This window comes from Rhinolophus ferrumequinum, chromosome 3 (genome assembly GCF_004115265.2).
Source record: "Rhinolophus ferrumequinum isolate MPI-CBG mRhiFer1 chromosome 3, mRhiFer1_v1.p, whole genome shotgun sequence".
Taxonomy (NCBI): domain Eukaryota; kingdom Metazoa; phylum Chordata; class Mammalia; order Chiroptera; family Rhinolophidae; genus Rhinolophus; species Rhinolophus ferrumequinum.
In genome coordinates, this window is record NC_046286.1 from 15534607 (window position 1) to 15553174 (window position 18568).

The 18568-nt window shown below is 37.1% G+C and overlaps 1 protein-coding gene across 5 annotated transcripts in view; it reads right to left on the reverse strand.

Annotated features, from left to right (window-relative positions):
• Window positions 1–18568, reverse strand: part of LOC117020570 (24-hydroxycholesterol 7-alpha-hydroxylase) — a 75302-nt gene that overhangs the window by 42907 nt on the left and 13827 nt on the right. For 3 of the 5 annotated variants that reach the window (XM_033103158.1, XM_033103157.1, XM_033103162.1), the window contains 4 exons: window positions 18412–18561; window positions 17378–17471; window positions 11814–11918; window positions 6237–6327 (listed from right to left, as the gene is read on the reverse strand). In XM_033103158.1, coding sequence (XP_032959049.1) covers window positions 6237–6327; window positions 11814–11918; window positions 17378–17471; window positions 18412–18561 — 440 coding nt within the window. Of the gene's footprint in view, window positions 1–2591; window positions 2807–6236; window positions 6328–11813; window positions 11919–17377; window positions 17472–18411; window positions 18562–18568 lie in introns of those variants that run through there. The other 2 variants (XM_033103160.1, XM_033103159.1) reach the window with 2 other exon arrangements.

Genomic DNA, 18568 nt, shown 5'->3' on the forward strand with positions numbered 1-18568 from the left:
TGCAATATCTGAACTCCATGCTTCAACAGACACTTGCCTTGCATCTAATTCCTGGTGCCTAATAGGAGCTCAATAAATACTTGCTGAATGAAGGAATGAATATGGCTAGGGCAAAACAAACAAGGAAGAGGGTGGCAGAGAGATTGTTGATATGACAAAGCACCTTCGTTAAGGCTTTAGATTTTATTTTGAGTGAGATGTGAAGCCACTAGATGTTGCTCAGCACAGAGTCCCAGGATCTGACAGATGAAGGGGAAAGAACCAGTGAAGGAAGAAAACTTGGATCTACCAAGAGACTGGTGATGACTAAATCATAATATTAGAGATATTTAGAGGGGTTGGGATCCACATGTCTAGGTGACTTTGGTCAGACGAAGACATAGGTACACAATAAGTTGATTCTACATATAAACCACAAATCATAGCTCTCTGATGGTGTTTATTACCAGTCACCATTATTTTGTTTGGGTAAATTTCATGGTCAAGACAGCCACACCATATTGTTTTAGAAAAGGCTGGTTATAAACATGGTTATCCTATTTTCTGAATCAAAAATGAGGTGCTTAGTTTAGAAAATATTTTTTCTAATCTCTAAGTTTACTTAGGAGCAAAGTCTTATAAAGGGATCAAAATTAAGTCACAGTTAGTGTTACAAATATAACACACAGCAGAGAGAAAATGAAGAGTGTTTTTAGAGAATAGTCAAAGATCCACCTTAGTTAGACTATCACTCTGCACACAAAGATGGGTCAGAACACCGAGGCCGTAGCATCAGGCTCAGGCAGCTGAAAATGATCACTCCAGGAATACTTTCTGGGTACACATGTCTATAACTAGAGCTGTGGTTTAGAAAACTTAATATGGAAGCAACTTGGAATGGAATAAAGCTAGAAATTGGGTCTAATCATCTTACTTCAGGCATTCTGAAGGACATTTTAAACCAAGGAGATTTGCTCATTTGTGTAGTCAACTCTAGAGCCAGACAAACTTTGGTTCAAATCATAGTTCTTCCATTTACTAGCTGTGTGGTCTTGAGTAAATTACTTAATTGGTACTTCATTTTCCTCATGTTTAAAATAAGGGTAAATAGTATCATTGAGAAGGGATGATTCAAGAAAAGCACTTAGAATAGGGCCTGGTACTCAGTAAGTGTTATCTTAGTGAGTGCTGTTCTCATTGCTTTTGTTTCTATCCTCTAGGATAACATTAGACGTAAACAGCCTCATGATATATTTTCTGCTATACTTCAGGCCTTTCATAAGATTGCAAATGTATAGAACAGTAATTCAATTATTGCTGTAAACATTCAAGGAAACTATGTTATTTCAAAAAACAAGGACTAATATTTGGAAGAAGAAGGCTCATAATAGTTACTAATTTCATGACATGGGAAAATTATAAAATTTCCTGTGACTAATAACGTTACATCAGTTTGGGTCATAGCTAAGATTTATAAAATATGCACTGTGCTATCTACTTTATATTTGCTATATTCTCCTAAGAATCCCACGAAATGGGCATTCTTATTTTGCCATTGTCACAAAAATAAAACAGGCTTAAAGAATTTGATAACCTGAATAAGGATATACTATTAGTAAGGGTCTCAGACTGGATTCGAACCCAGGAAATCTGATTCAGTTCTTGCAATGTGTTTTTTGAGGCTATGACAGGTTATTGAAATAATGTGTCGTAATTTATAAGTTAAAAGTTAAAAAAATGACTAATTTCCAGGAATTGTAACCTAAAACTCTGTAACCAAGCAAAACATTCTTTATCAGATTCTCAATGGTTTGATAATTTCACCCAAGACCAAGGGATAAAATAAAATCTTAGGCAAGAGAATGCTTTACAGAGTTCAAAACCCTAAGGAAATGCTAGTATTCACTACCATTCATATGGATTCTTGGAATTGAGACTACTCAGTGTCTCAAATTACTGATCAGATATTGGCTGAGACTAGGGTTCTGTTAACTCAAAAATTAAGCATGGAGAACTGTCAAAAACTTTACATAAAACACTCATTTCCTATAAGCTATCTAATGGGATGGGTGACAAAGCTGCAAATGAAGGTAAGACTAAGACACTCATTTCTTAAAAATATATTCTTGTATTTGTTCATTAAATTCATTCAGAAAATATTTGTTGAGTAATTTTTTGATTCAAAGCAGCCAGAGATACTATACAGACCAAGACAGACATTGTTCCTTTTGTTGGAAAGATTATGTTCTGGTCAATGAGGCAGAGGATAAATGAATAAATATACTAAAAACGAAATAATCATTCTTCTGAGGTAAATAAAGAGTGAGACAAGCCAGAGAATCACGAAAGGGAAAGTGACTTTAGATAGGGTAGGTCTAAAAGACCTATCTGAGGAAATGACATTCGAGCTGACTAAAAGATGAACGAGAACAAGGTAAAAGTTCCAGGCCCAGAAAACCTACAGAATTCACCAGCAGGTGCACGTCTCCGGAGAAATCATGGTAATATTCCCTTTTCTCTCCTAGTCTCTTCTGGAAACTTCCAAACCTGCTTTTGTTGCTATAAAAAAGCACTTCCCGAGCTTCCTTGATAGCACCAAGCACCACACCTCACTCACCGTCATAGCCCTAGTACTTCAAACAGTGACACAGTGGGCACTCAAAAGACGACTGAGAGCCAAGCAAATAAACAGACAAATGAAGGGTTAACCCACATGAATCCGGAAGGTTTCCTATAGGAAATTTAAAAATGTATGGCTCAGGGAGATGTCGGCAAAAATGGCAGAGTAAGGATTCCAAGAACTGCCTCTTCAAAACCAATGAGAAATCTGGTAAAAAAAAAAATGGTCAAAATCAACTTCTTCAGAACTCTGGAAATTAACTAAAGGCTTGCAGCAATTCAGGGAGTGTTTACCCAATTTACCCAAATTTAAAAAAAAAGAAAATAAAAAGGCTGAATCTTGATAAAAAAACAGCAAGCATAATGACATTTTAACCTGCCCTATTGACACCCCCTCCTACAGCTCCACAGTAACCTTGAAAATGAATAGCTTGTTATCAGTGCAAACCTGTAGCCCTGCAGCCACTGGAAGGGGCAGAACTGGGTTGGAACTACTCCAAAACCCCATTCCTAGAAAATTCTCATTATTTGACCTGGCTGGCAGTCCCCTGGAAAATCCCACTTGCAAGATTGTCTTTATCTGACCTGACTTGGAGCTAGCCAGTGGAGAAAGGTCTTTTCCTCAGGGGGGTGGGGGAGAAGGTTGTGGTTGAAAACTTTTAAAGATAATTGTTTAACTTTGCAGCTACCAGAGGCAATAGATAATAAGTGGGACAAACAATAGGCAAACCAAAAAGATTAAAATAAAAAGCTAGGAAATGACACGTTGGAAGGCCGTTTGAGGAGGTCCAGTGCATTCCTGCAGACATTGAATGTCATGCACTAGTGTAGGGCTAAACAAAAGCCCAGGGCTGTATTCATGCTCAGGGAAGACCTGAGAAGGCCCCAGGTATCACCAGTGAGTAACTGTGAGGTTCTGTGCACAGTCGTCAACTGCCAGGCCAAGTGTCGAAGGCATGTATTTCCATGCACATAGAGCCCGTTGGTAAAGAACTTGTTCATTCCTAGTGTAAATAAAGTCCAAGTATCAGTTGACCACTAAACTAAACAAGCAGAGAAATAAGTGGCCACATATGATAAAGAATACAAATCTTACAGAATTAATTTTAGAAAGTCACTAAACAAACAAAACAAAACAAAATAAAACAAAACAAAACCTCTCACAAAGAAAATCTCTGAACCAGTTTACTTCACTACTGAATTCTATTACATGGTTAAAGAAGAATTAATATCAATCTTTTACGAACTCTTCCAGAAAATAGAAGAGGAGAGAACATTTTTAAAGTCATTTTGTAAAGCCAGAATTATTCTGATACCAAAACCAGACCAAGACATCTCAAGAAAAGAAAATTATAGATTAATATCCTCTATTAGATATTAGATGTGAAATTCCTCAACAAAGTACTAGCAAACTGAATCCAGCGACGTATAAAATTACATGCTTTATATGGATTATACAGCCTAAGTACGATTTATCTCAGGAATACAAGGGTGCTTCAATATCTGAAAACCAATTAATGTAAAATACCACAATATAAAATAAAACATTATGTTAAGTTCAGGGTCAGAGGGATGTGGAGTTGGAAATTCACTACGGACATCTCCAAAAAGGAAATGGTGATCTTGTGACAGAAAAGAAAATAAAAATGGGAAAACTGCCATATCGTGTCAGATTCTTGTTCCATTATCTTTAATGTTCTTTCTTTGACAGGATCTTTTGTATGCGCACACGGATATCTGCCTTGATACTGACCCCCGAAGATCTGTGGTCTCCTTACAACACCTAAATTCCTGAGCTGCTACTCCATCTTCTGCAGGAATTGATCTGAATTGTTTCTACCTAAGCATGGCACAAATGTTGTCTATATTTTAATAAACTCTTTTCAATTCTGTAAGAGTCATGAACTGAAAGCATTGACATAGTATCGCTATTCCACTGGTACTACGATTTGAAGGAGCAATTTTCTGCCAGAGGAGAAAATAGGTTCTAAAAATAAACCAGAATGTGGAGGAAGAGAAAAGGTTTTCTCTTTCTCTGTTACAACTGTGTTCAAGATTTAAGCGTTGTAGAAATTTAGATTAATGTAATACTCGTGTTGTGGCCTTGAGGTCAGAAGGGTTTCCCACCTTATCGCCACTATTCCCACCTGTACCTTTTAGTTTCCTAAAGACCAGGAATTTGGAGAGCTTTAAGTCAAGAGAAGGCTCTTAGTAAGGAAATGGTAAAGGAGAATTTGTGACAATCAAGGATGCATTCCCTTTCAACATTTGTAGACATGCACATTTTCATTAGCTCTGTGGATGTAAGCTCCATAAAAGCATGCAGTCTTCTCTTCCATTCACCATCGTATCTCCAAATCTAACTTGAGAGCACTGTTGATAGCCACTGGTTCTAATGTTCACCATTTCTATGAGATGACATCCAGCACCTGCTGATTTACACTCAAGGCTCAGAGACAGTATGGCTGAGACGTTCACGTTGGTCACGCAATTTGCTTTTTGGTTTAACTCAGTAAGGAGCAGTCAAAAGAAATAAAAAATTCCAAATAAAATATTTTCAGCAAACATGAGGGATGGGTTAACTGTTAATTGGCATCATACCTTTTGTCTTACTAGTACCGTGTTTCCCCGAAAATAAGACTTACCTGGACAATCAGCTCTAATGATTAATTTTTGGAGCAAAAATTAATATAAGACCCAGTCTTATATTATATAAGATGTGGTATTATATTATTATATTACATAAGACATAGTCTTATATTATATTAAATTATATATAAGACCCGGTCTTATAGTAAAATAAGACCGGGTTTTATATTATAGTAAAATAAGACCAGGTCTTATATTAATTTTTGCTCCAAAAGACGCTTGAGAGCTGATGGTCTGGGTAGGTCTTATTTTCGGGGAAACACAATATATTGTTTTCTTACAAGAAAACCAAGTCATCTGTTATTATTTTTATATCAGAATACATAATATGACATATTAACTAAAGACTTTTTTATTAATTAAGATAATTTGACCCAAAACAGGTCAAATTATGCTGAATAAACAAGTAGTTGAACAGTCTCCATTCAAGCTTATTCCTGTTTTTTAAAACAGATTACAGTTGAAGAGCTTGAATTTGAAACAAAAAAGGGAAAGGCAGCAATCCCTATCTATAGTTCTAAACCTAGAAATCACTAACAACTGTAACTTTTAAAATAATTCCTTTGGTGGTAAAATGTCACCTGACCTCCGTACCCATTAGTACTGTTATGTAATATATGCACCATATTACTTTTATAAAATCTGGAAAATCCTAAAGTCCAAAACTATGGACTGTAGCTCAACTGAGGTTAGGGGCCAAGAGATTAGAATAAAAAGCACTGTACATTATATATTTATGTTTATGCAGGGAGGTTAGGGAAATCACTATCTCTCCAGCTTTATTCCATCATTTGGAAAACAACGGAGTAATTAAATCCTAGGATTCTACCTGATCAATTTAGATCCTGAAATGCGTAAAAAATTAGGTTCAATTTTGGACTATGTTGAATTTCTATAAAATTCTGGGCATTTGACTTTGCCCGTGATGTGGGACACACACGTATTATTAGACGTCTGTTCAATTATGTAATTTAATTCAATTTTAGTACCTGCTGTGCCAAAAACAGATGATATGCCTTCCATAATGGTCCTGTGGATACTGGGATGAGAGAGGACAAATCCAAGTGTCCAAAATGCAACCTTAAGAAGAAAAACATCTATCAAAACATACAACCTTCCTTGAAAGTGAAGAAAAGAATACTCAGCATTAGTCACAAACATTTAAATGAAACAAGAAAAATGTTTAAACGAAATGTAAAGGCATGTTAGTAAAGAGCATTTTTTAAAACAACTAGGTTTTATAAATACAGAGGGGTTACTTATCTTTAAGAGATCCAATTTATAATTTTATTCTGTCACTATAGTTTCACTGTACGAGGTCTGACAATTAAGTTTGTGAATGTGTTGCAACAATGTTGCTAACTTTTTTGATATCAGAGGGATTATTCATTATGAATTTGTACCAACTGGACAAACAGCTAACCAAGTTTACCATTTGGAAGTGCTGAAAATGCTGCGTAAAAAAGTTAGACGACCTCAACTTTTCACCAACAATTCATGGCTCCTGCATCACGACAATGCACCAGCTTACACGGCACTGTCTGTGAGGGAATTTTTAGCCAGTAAACAAATAACTATATTACAACACCCTGCCTACTCACCTGATCTGGTCCCCAGTGATTTCTTTCTTTACCTACCTGAAGATAAAGGAAATACTGAAAGGAAGACATTTTGATGACATTCAGGACATCAACGGTAATATGGCGACAGCTCTGATGGCCATTCCAGAAAAAGAGTTTCAAAATTGTTTTGAAGGGTGGACTAGGTGCTGGCATCAGTGCATCGCTTCCCAAGGGGAGTACTTCGGAGGTGACCGTAGTAATATTCAGCAATGAGGTACGTAGCACTTTTTCTAGGATGAGTTTGTGAACTTAATTGGGATGAGTTTGCAAACTTAATTGTCAGACCTCGTATTATTTATATAGATTAAACTGTTCTTAAAAAATGAGAAAAGTGGGATGTTTCTTACTAATGCACAATATAAAATATTATATAGGCATACATTAAATATTTAGAAACAACAAATTATGACACTGAAGAATATTAATTCAATCTAAAACAAAAACATTTTTCAAGGTTTAATTTCCTTGAAATACAAATGAATTAGCAAATCATATACTCCGCAAATGAACCATGGTAATTTTAAAGAAGGCCCAGAAACTATACCTAAGATCTCATAAACTAAATTATGAGAGTACTCAATATAAAAAAATTAGGTCCTTTCACGCCCTATTGAACAAAGGGTGCTTGCAAGCTCATGGTGTGCTACTGCGTATAGTATGCTTGCAAGTTTGCTCTCTAGACCAAACAAAAGGGTTTCAGATCTTTCCTCATTGTAGTAGTATAAAATAAAATCATACTGCTATATATCTCAAAAATTAGCTCTCCACTAGCTCAGGTAAACGTTTTCACTTCTATTTTTAAGTTATACAGTGAAGGAAACCTGTATAAAATCATTAAAAGATGCTTAAGTTTCCCTCTCATGTTTTTCCAATGAACATGTGTTGCGAAAGAAATGTCATCTAGGAAAACCAGTCCTGAAATGACTCAGACAAAACGGTGTAACTTTAGTCTTTCTGTCTCATTGGTGAAGTAATTTAAGTACCTTTAAATAATCCTAATACTCCCCTCTGTGGTCAAAAGAGGAAGAGCAATTGTCTGAAAGGAAGTGCTGCGACAAAGCCAAATTCAATACTGCTTACTGTGTTTCCGCCTGTGACATCAAACTGACAGTGCAAGGATAAATGTGGTAAACCACGACCACTACAATCGGAGACCTGCTCTCGGTGGCATTTTTCAGATTATGAAAGAATTACCCTGGAGAGCACCTACTGCATTCTTACAGAAGATGCTCAGAGAGCTCTCTTCTGTCTCCCTACTCAGGCCCTTTTTACTATTATCTATAGATGGAAGTGCTGAATTACTGTATTTAATTAATAACCACTCCATACTCAATTCATCTTATTAAAGAGTCAGAAATCATGTCCGGGGAAAAAAAATGTTAGTGATCACATATAGATCTTCAGTTACACAAAAAAAAGAGGGGAATTGGCACTTTATATGCTTAAGTAGAATTTTAGAGATTCACTAAAATTGCGTAGTATTTATTTTTATAACACAAGGCATTCAGCGAAACGAGAAGGGGTAGTACAATGGTGCTAGCTATCATTTTTAACACCTCTTTTCTTAACAGATTTCACATCTAAAAACTGATTTTCTGCTTTAGAAAACCAGGTTACTTTTTTTTAAAAAAAAGCAAAAGAAAAAGCATGTAAAAGAGAGTCAAGTTTATAAACATTACGGAATCAACAAACAAGAATAAGTGATCTTGAGGTGTTTATGCACCCACATTTGATAAGGAGTTAAAGACTGCTCCCCAGAGTTATCGCTTAAAATTTTGCCAAAGGGGTCAAGTCCCCGGTGAGGGCTGGGCAAAAAGGGGCAGGGCCACCTGGCTCACTGAACTTCAGACGCAGCCACTAACATGCTTTTCATTGCCTTGGAGAGCTAAGAACAAAGGTGTCAAGGGACAGGGAGGGAAGTTCTGTCCTGTTGTGCCGTAGAGAAGATGAACTGAGTAAGTTCTTCAGTATCATTTATTCCTCCATTCAAAAAAAGCTTTAACAAATATTGATGGAGCTCTCTATAACATGTTACGTGGGTAGTCTTCTGCCACTCACGGTAAACACACATTTCTATAAGACATAATTCCTGCCCCAAGAACTTCCACATATTTAGGGATATGAGATACACCCAGGATCGAGAATAGCTAAATGTAGAAGGGATGGGAGGCACAGACAATAAATGCTGTGGGAGTCGAGGGTGGGATGGGGTGACAGGGTGGGGGTCACTACTGAAAGTGTTCAGAAAGAGCTTCAGAGAAACAGGTTTTTAAAAAGGAAAAATGTCAGCTTTGACATTAGACTTGCAAAAATCTAGATGAACTTTAAAAGTTCATCTGGGAGTCAGAAATTTCTTGGGACTTGGAAATGGTTTCCCCATAGAAATAATTTCCTAAGTTGTGGTTAACATCTTGGGCCAGTCCAACAAAGTTCACCTAGGCCATCACGGAGCCTCCTAGTACCTTGTAGCAAGCCAATATGAAGCCTCAGCTCTAAGTTCCATGGGCCTTGAGGCAGAGCACAGAGTAGGAGAAAAGCTAAGAATATGATCTGGAACGAAGAAAGGTCAGGTACACTTCTGGCAGGATTTTCAGGGGCTTTCTAGGTAGCAGTTAGAAATCACAGAAGCCAGGATACCGGTGGCCACTCCCACCCTGGGGCATTTGAGTGGTTTAAGTTTTGGAAGCCAGGCGGTCATTGAAAAAAATGATTAGTTGAAACCATGGCTTCACTTTTTTTTTCATGGCTTTACTTTATATAAGAAAAAACTAACATTTATTGAGCACCTACTCCTACTTTGTGCCAGAGACTGTTAGCCACTTTCCATTTATAACTAAAATAATCCTCACAACTCTCCTATGAGGTAGATGGCATGAAACCTATGTTAGAGATGAGGACACTGAGGCTCAGGGAAGTTAAATAACTGGCCCACCGTCATCCAACACTGGGATTTGGCTTTGGACCTGACCCAAAGCCTTTCCAGGGTCTCTGCCCACACACCAGCTGCCTCTTGAAAGTGCCAACAACAAACAGCCAGTGAGACGGACCTTTCACTAATCATCAGACACTTTCTTTCTGAAATTAATGATTTAAATCCTTTCAGACCAGTGCCAGGAACAAATTCCAAAGAACTGACTTTCCCTATGTCAGATCAATGGCTCTTTGTGTGCCTTTCTTCTGGGGAATTTTTCTAATGGGATCTTGAAAAGTAATCCTGTGACAGGAGTTGCTGCTTTGAGAGTTGTTTTGATGTTTGCTTTTTGATTTTGCTATGTCTTACGCAGTTTCCAAGAAAATTGTGCAAGGAACAATCAGAGATTAATATCAGTGCTACATAAAGAAGGGGAAAAGATTAACTATTTACTTGCCCACGCCAGATGAAATACATATTCTAGTGGATGACACACATTTGAGCGGAGCACCCAGAATTTCTATTCCTGCTCCTTCCCCAATAAAAACAGGTTAAAGGAAACTAGATTATCAGTATTAGAAACTCTTTAACAGCCCGGCCCATCATAAGAGGAACGAGAAATAAATAATACTTAAAACATCTTATTTCTCTTGGTTAGAAGAAAAATGACATCTATCGTTAGAGATGGTTTGAATATTCCTGTTTAGTAGAAAACAGATATATGAAAAAGGTTACCCTCTAATTGCTCAGGTAATATAAGTGCACCTTAGGCTAATGTGAAATCCTCCTGACACAGGACACCGGTGTGCATCGAACATGAAGTGGCAGTCAAATCTCATGGCTTTAATCTAGTTCACAACAGCTTTAAAAAGAAACAGTTAAAAAGTCTCTGCTCTCTTTAGACGCATGGTGAGTTCCAATGTCACCAGCTTCCTTGATGGGGAAGCTTACAAGACCAAGACGCCAAGCAATACAAACAGAATGGTACACAGAAGAGGGGGTTCGGGGGAAGACAAATAACTAGTATTCATCAGGTACCAGCTGGGCTTATCTCAAATCCTCACAACAACCTTGTAGAGAAATGAGAATGACTATTAATAAGTCCCCATGTCCTTGGATCATACTAGGACTTGATTATCTCTTTTTTACCGACGAGGAAACGGAGGCTCAGAGTTTAACGGACCTCTATGAGATTCCATAGCTATGACTGGGATATCGGGGTTCAAGCCCAATTCTATCTTAAACTATCCGTTTACCTACTCTCTTCCCAATACAAGGTAGGGGTCAAACCTTATTCATCTTTGCAGCACCCATACTAAACACACTGCCTAACACAGAAAATGCTCCATATGCAGGTATTGTCACAACTGACGCCAAAGAGCAAGGTTTCCCCTTTTGTCTGTGACATGCTATATTTCAGAGACAAAATTCACTTCAGATCTCTGCTTCACCTCCTCTGTGATCTTATGAGATTTCATTAGGCATCAGTTTTGTTTTTCTGTCTTACAAACAACTCCATTGCAATCTTTTCCTTTCCCATAATAAGAAGTGAAAAGACTGAAAAAAGGGGGGGGGGCATCTGGTTAGCTCATAGAGTACGCCGCTCATAACACCAAAGTTCCCTGTTTGAGCCCTGCATGGGCCACTGTGAGCTGCACCCTCCACAACTAGATCGAAACAACTACTTGACTTGGAGCTGATGGGTCCTGGAAAAACACACTTAAAATAAATAAAAGTTAAAAAAAACCCAAAAAACAGCTTTCAGGAAAAAAATTGTGACAGGGAGATTAGCAACAGAAAAAAAGAAATTTAAAAAGAAAGGAAGGAAGGAAAGAAAGAATTGAGAGAGAGAGAGAAAGAAAGAATCGAGAGAGAGAGAGAGAGAAGGAAAGAGAAAGAAAGAAAGAAAGAAAGAAGGAAGGAAGGAAGGAAGGAAGGAAGGAAGGAAGGAAGGAAGGAAGGAAAGAAAGATGAAGGGAAAAAGTGAAAGTGTGTACACAGACATGTAACTCTTATTTTACTAATATACTTACAGGAACAGCATTGGACAAAGAAGCCCAAAGTAGTAGAAGCCCATAATTTGGACTTTTCTCATTTGTTTCTATCTCTATGATGTCCAGCAAAGCCTGCATTAATGTCTGTTTAAAGGAAATAAACATTGTCAAACCACAGGTATGTAACAAAGACTGATGTTAATAAACGAAAGACCACCCATTTTTCTTTGATCTGGAAGATATGATTTTGCCATTTCTAGGTTTGCAGTTTGAGGCAGGTTAAGGGATTTACATACTTACTCCTAGTATGGTTAATCAGCAGCAGGAGCTCAACTCCCTCATTGCACTGGTTCAAACCTTGCCATAGCTTTCTTTGCTTAAGACTTTACTGTTTCAGATTTACAATAAAACTGAGAGGAAAGTACAGAGCTGGCTCATGTATCCCTTACCCCCACACCTACTTAGCTAGCATTCTCCACTATCAACATGGCTCATCAGAATGGTACATTTTTCACCAAGGATGAAGCTACACTGACACAATCATAATTACATAAAGTCTATAATTTACCTTAGAGTTCACTATTCATGTTGTACACTCTATGGGTTTGGACAAATGTATAATGACATATACATACCTATCATTATAATCCATTCACATACGAAAAGTTGCTTCCAAGTTTCAGCAAAAATGAATAAAGCTGCTATAAGCACTGCTTTTGCTACATCCCAAAATTTGGTAGGTTGTTTTCATTTCATTTGTTTCAAAATATTTTTAAGTTCTCTTAGGATTTCTTCTTTGACCCATGTGTTATTTAATCTCCACATGTTTTGGGATTTTCCTTTCTGTTATTGACATCTATTTTAATTATGCTGTGGTCTAAAAGTAGATATTACATGATTTCTATTCTTTTAAATTTGTTAAGGTGTGTTTTCTGGCCAAAAAGGAATAGAGAGAGCATAGAGGATATTTCAGGGAGTGAAAATACTTTGTATTGTATTGCTTAGAAGAAAATTTTCAGCATTGATGCATATATCAGAAAAGAAGAAATCTAAAATCAACAATCTAAGTTTCTACCTGAAAGAAGCCAATTAAACCCAAAAGAAGCAGAAGAAAAGAAATAAGAATTTGCGCAGAATTCAATGAAACTGAAAAGAGGAAAATCAATAGAGAAAATCAGTGAAATCAAAAGCTGCTTCTTTAAAAAGATTAATAAAATCAATAAGGCTTTAGCCAGGCTAAGTAAGAAAAAAAGACACCACAAATTACTAATATCAGAAATGAAAAAGGAGACATCGTTATAAAATTAAGAAAATTAAAAAGATAATAAACAACTACTTTGAACAATTCTTTGCCCACAAATTTGATAAGCTGGATGAAATGGACCACTTCCTTGAAAGACACAATCTGCCAAAAACCTTACAAGAAGAAATAGATGATCTAAATAGGCACATATCTATTAACAAAATTGAACCAATAACTAATAACTTTCCCAAACAGAAAGCACCAGGCCCAGATGGAGTCACTGGTAAATTCTACCAAACATTTAAGGAAGAAATTATACCAATTCTCTACAATGTCTTTGTTGAGCCATATTTAGGCCAGGAGCAGAAACCTATCTTAAAAGCCATCCTGTCTTGATCTTGTCTTGCTTCATCTTTTAGGGGCCTGTGATCAGTGGGCCTGGATAGCTGTCTGGATGGCGACTTGGGGCCAGGGTGTGGAGCCGGAGGGCTTGGTCATGCCCCGAATGAAACCTTTTGTCGATGAAAACTCCCTGAAGCATGGGAGGGGGAACAACCTCGCTTACCCCTTCCTATAAAACTCCATACCCCTCTTTGCTGGGGGGGTTATGATCTTTTCCTTCTGCTCTAGCCTGACCTCCCACAGCTCAAACTCACCAAATAAACTCTGCTAGGACCAATCCTGGTCTCCTGCAACTCATTCCTCCAGCCGTGCCTGACAGTGTTCAGGCAGAAACAGAGGTAGTACTCCCCAACTCATTTTATTATGAGGTCAGTATTACCCTAATACCAAAACCAGACAAACACATTGAAAGAAAAGTCCAAACCAATATCTCTCATAAACATGGATGTAACAATCCTCAGTAAAATATTCATTAGGTATTTGCTTATTGGTCTCTCCAATCTTGGGGGGAGTGGTTTGACCTGTATCCTCTCTCACTTATGGGTCCAAGAAGAGTTGTTGATTTTTCAGTCTGCTCAGTTTTTTACTTGTTGTTAGGATGAAGTGACAATTTCCAAGATTCTTACACGTAAAGCTGGAACCTGGCTTAGTTATCTAAGCTCTTGTGTCTCAGATTCCTCATCTACCACATGATCATAATATGGTACCAACCTCACAGGATTGTTCTGAGAATAAAATGAGTTATTATTTATAGAGTGCTTAAAACAAAACTACATACCATGGGAGAGAAAACTGCCAAGCCAATGTGTTATAAATAGGGCAAATCTCTAAAACCAGAGACCTGACATTTGACTTGAAAGGTACCAGGTCAGATTATGGCCTCATCCAAGGCTGCCTACTATATGACTGTTCTCAGGTCGTCACATGTATTCCATGAAGGTATTTTCGTAATAGACAGGTGTCCCCAGATTTGTCGGTACCTATTGCGCATCGTGAGGATGAAATTCAGACACTGTAACATTTTCATGAAGTTACTCATGAACTTTGAATCTTAAATAACTCAGGGTTAGGTGATAGAAATAATGGCAGCTAATGTCTAGTCACTGCTTGCTAAGGCAGTACTGTTCTCAGTGCTTTGTAAGTATTTAATCCATTCAATCTACCCAACTCCAGGAAGCAAATACTATCTTCATTTTACATTTGAGGAAACTGAGCATAAATAAGTTACAGAAGTTTTGCCAAAGACATATAGCTTGTAGATGGTCAGGCTGGGATTCGAACCCTGTGAGCATGGCACTGACTCCAGAGGCCACATTCCCAGCCACTGTACTATACTGTCCCTTTAGAGACACAATCCGTAACTCCCTTGGATTAGGGATGAAGAGAACTGCGTTGTACCATAATGTAGTAGTTTTGCTTTCAATTCCACAACACAGAAAATAAATCACTATCAAAGAAAATATAGGCTGAGAGGTCGTTGCTGTTACTTAAGTAAGGCATGGAATGTTTCAAAAGTGATTAACCATTCTAATCCCCAGATTTCTAGTTTTAATAATCCCCAGTTTTCTGGGTCTGAAAGTTGTTGTGAGAAATGAGTAATGAATTTGTGAAATGTGTAACAGTAATACTATGCCTGGCATGGAGTAAACACCCCACAAAGGTTAGCAATGTTTTATTGGTTTTACAATAATGGATTAGCAGAACTGAAAATAGTTCAAGTATAAATTTCACTGAAAGCTGGTTTCTGTCCTACTTACAATATAAGCTGTTATAACACCAAGTTTATATTTCATGAAAAATCCTATGGATGTATTTCATTCTTTTGATATGCTATTCTGTGAATGAAAATACTAGTTTAATATATATATATATATATATATATATTATATGTATGTGTATGTGTGTATATATATATATATATATATATCTAGAATAACATGGAAGAAATCACATTTGATGTTTATGATATGACAAAAATGTATGTATATTAAAAAAACCAAAAAAACAAAAAAACTTCATTCAGTATTCTGCTTAACTACGCCACTGAAATCTACTTAGTAGTAGATAGAAGACAACACAATCTTTTATTTTCTTCTTAGTCCACATTAAAAAAAAATGGGGGTATGAAAAGACAAGTTCAGCGGGAATTACTGCGAGAAGGAAACAGAATACATAGAAAAATGGAAGTTAAACTGCTCATGAATATCCACACTGAATTCTGTCTCAAAGTCTTAAACACTGGATTCGCTTCAGCAAAGTTCAAAATTTGCCTTTATTCAAAAAGGGAGTCAGACTACCTATGATTAAAAATGCCTCATTTCTTTAGAGTAAGAAAATAGATGCTATTCTAGAAGTAGTGCTGGTAGGGAGTTTTACTTGGGGCATTGAAAACCCTTTTGCTAGGCTCATAGATTACAGATGTATCTGAGTGCAGCTTTTATACCCAAGTAATTTTACCCCTAAAACCTGGAAAATGATGCAGACAAAATGTGTGCTTGTCTGGGTCTGTTTGTGAAATAGGATCATTCGCTGAAACATAGTTTGTTAATGAAGGGCCGAAAGGATCGCTTTTTATTCTTTCTATTTAGGAGAAAAGTACCTAAACAATCACACATTCCTTTTTCCTTAGGCTATCTTCCTCTACAGGGTCAAGGAGAGTTGTTTGTGATGCTATCAAGGGAAAGAAAAATTTTGATGTCATCTTTAGACACTAAAAAATCCGAAGTGATTTTCTGAAATGATAATAACAGTGATAAGCTTTCAGGTAGTCTTTACGTGTTCTAAGCTTTACAAACATCAACTCAGTTAATCCCCATCATTCTGAGGTAGGTGATGAAACTGAGGCCAAGAGATTCCATATCATGCATTCTCAAGGTCACACAACGGGGGGCTGGATCTGAGCCCAGACAGTCCAGACCAAACGAATTCCAGTCTCTGAGGGGTGGGTCTGAAGAATCAGGTCATTTTCAAAAGCTCCCAGAGGTTCTAAGGAGCAGCCAGGACTGAGAACCATTCCTTAGCAAGTACCGGAACCATCTAGAAAGCTGAATAACAGCAAATTGCTTGGCTCTGCCCCCGTTTCAGACTGTGTGGTTTCCAAGTGATGTTGGTACCATCAGTATGGGGGCCACACTTAAAGAACCACATTAGTAGGGCAGCCAGATGGCTCAGTTGGTTAGAGCCCGTGCTCTTAACAACAAAGTCGCTGGTTCGATTCCCACATGGGCCAATGAAAACACAGTTGTGGAGCTGTGCCCTCCACAACTAGACTGAAGACAACGACTTGACTTGGAGCTGACGGGTCCTGGAAAAACACACTGTTCCCCAGTAAAAAATTTTTAAAACAGAACCACATTTGTGGACACTTAAGATATGAAAACCTAATGCCCAGCTTTTTAAATTATTGTAGAGCTTTATTATCCATGTCTAATTTGCCATAACTCCCACCTGTCACTGTTGATACAGCCAACTGTATAATATCCAGAGGGTGCCAAAAAAATGAATACACATTTTAAGAAAGGAAAAAACTGTATTAAAATTATGCTGGTAACCACTTTGAGCACCTCTTGTAATTGCAGAAGTTAAACATGACTGGCACTCATCTTTTGTTATCGGTATATTTTATTACAATTTCAATACAGCATTTTCATTTCTCAAAATGTGTATACAGTTTTTTAGCACCCTCTGTATAAGTAAATAAAGAACCTCAGAATTTTGTTTTGTGATCTGTACCCTCTGGTGTTTGCTATGTAGAAAGGATTAATACCTGCTTCACTGTTGTGAGGATGTAACAATAAAATAATGTGTGTAAGTATGTCTAACACCAGTGCTTGGCACAAAAATGGTATCTAATCTCATGGTTTTCAGCAAAAATATATTTTTAACAATCATACTTTATTACTGTCCTCGTCTTCATCTCATCTATATATTTTAGCAAAAAAAGCTAAGGTATACTTACCATGGAATTATCTTTTTCAGATTTGTATGCTTTTATATCTGGAATGTTTTTCTCAAAAAATGCTAGAAGCCAACTTTTGGATTTTGACCAGTTTCTAGTAAGAAAAAACAATATGTGTGTATAAATTAATTTGTAAGTACTTTAGGAGTAATAGGTCACAGTATAAACGGGGAAATGTCTACAGAATTATAATTATTTCTCCAAGTTTCTTTTTTATCTTCAGCTAGAATTTAATAAGAGGTACCCCTTCAGATTTATTCCTCTACAAGAAAAATAGCGAGGGGGCAATGCAGCCACATTTTAGTGTCTTTTGCAAATAAATGTTTAAATTCCTGTAGGATTAGCACTGAATAAGAAAACAGGGCCCACGATTCATCTGCTTGGTCTACTTTTACTCTGGCTATTGTCAGTTACAAAAGGATGAAAAACTAGGACCCACTGCTGGATTAAGCCAGGAAAAGCAAACTGGCCGTAATCTCTTTCATATTTTTTGGCCATTAACCATTGTAGACCAACTGCCAAGAAATCAAAAAACCGTGAGTTACTTTGCATTCGAGCCATTGTATAAACATTTATCTGAACCAACTTTGAGAAATGCGTTTGACCACACCTATTTTTGCCTCAGAGAGAATGAGGACAATGTCTGATTCTGAGACTAGCCACACTTGATGATTTAACACGGATCCAAACTGTAGCAATTAATGTGATAAGCTGTAAATGGGATAAAAAGCCTCAGAATAAATTCTTCATTTCATTCTCATATTCCTATTCATTCTCTCTCATCTTTGCTCCCAAATTTTTTTTAAAAAAAGGAAAACGTGTATCTCTTCTTCTGTACCTCCCTCAATGTATACACACACACACACACACACACACACACACACACCCCAAAAAAAAAACTGGTCAAAAGAAATAGTTCTCTCTCTTCCACTTAAACTGCTGTTACATCCACTTAGAACAGAAGACATTAAGAGATGTATGAATTGGTGAGAAGAGCTTGGTCAATGAATTAATGATAAGGCAACAACTTCTACCTCAGGAGAAATTCTGGCATCTGGGACCCATGCTCAAAACCTTCATCATAAGCTTCAAAATTCTGATAAAACTCCATGGTTTTCCTCTTGTTTGTGGGAAACAAACCTTTTTTAAAGAGCATATTCACACTGACTGGATAAAGGAGATGCCTACAAA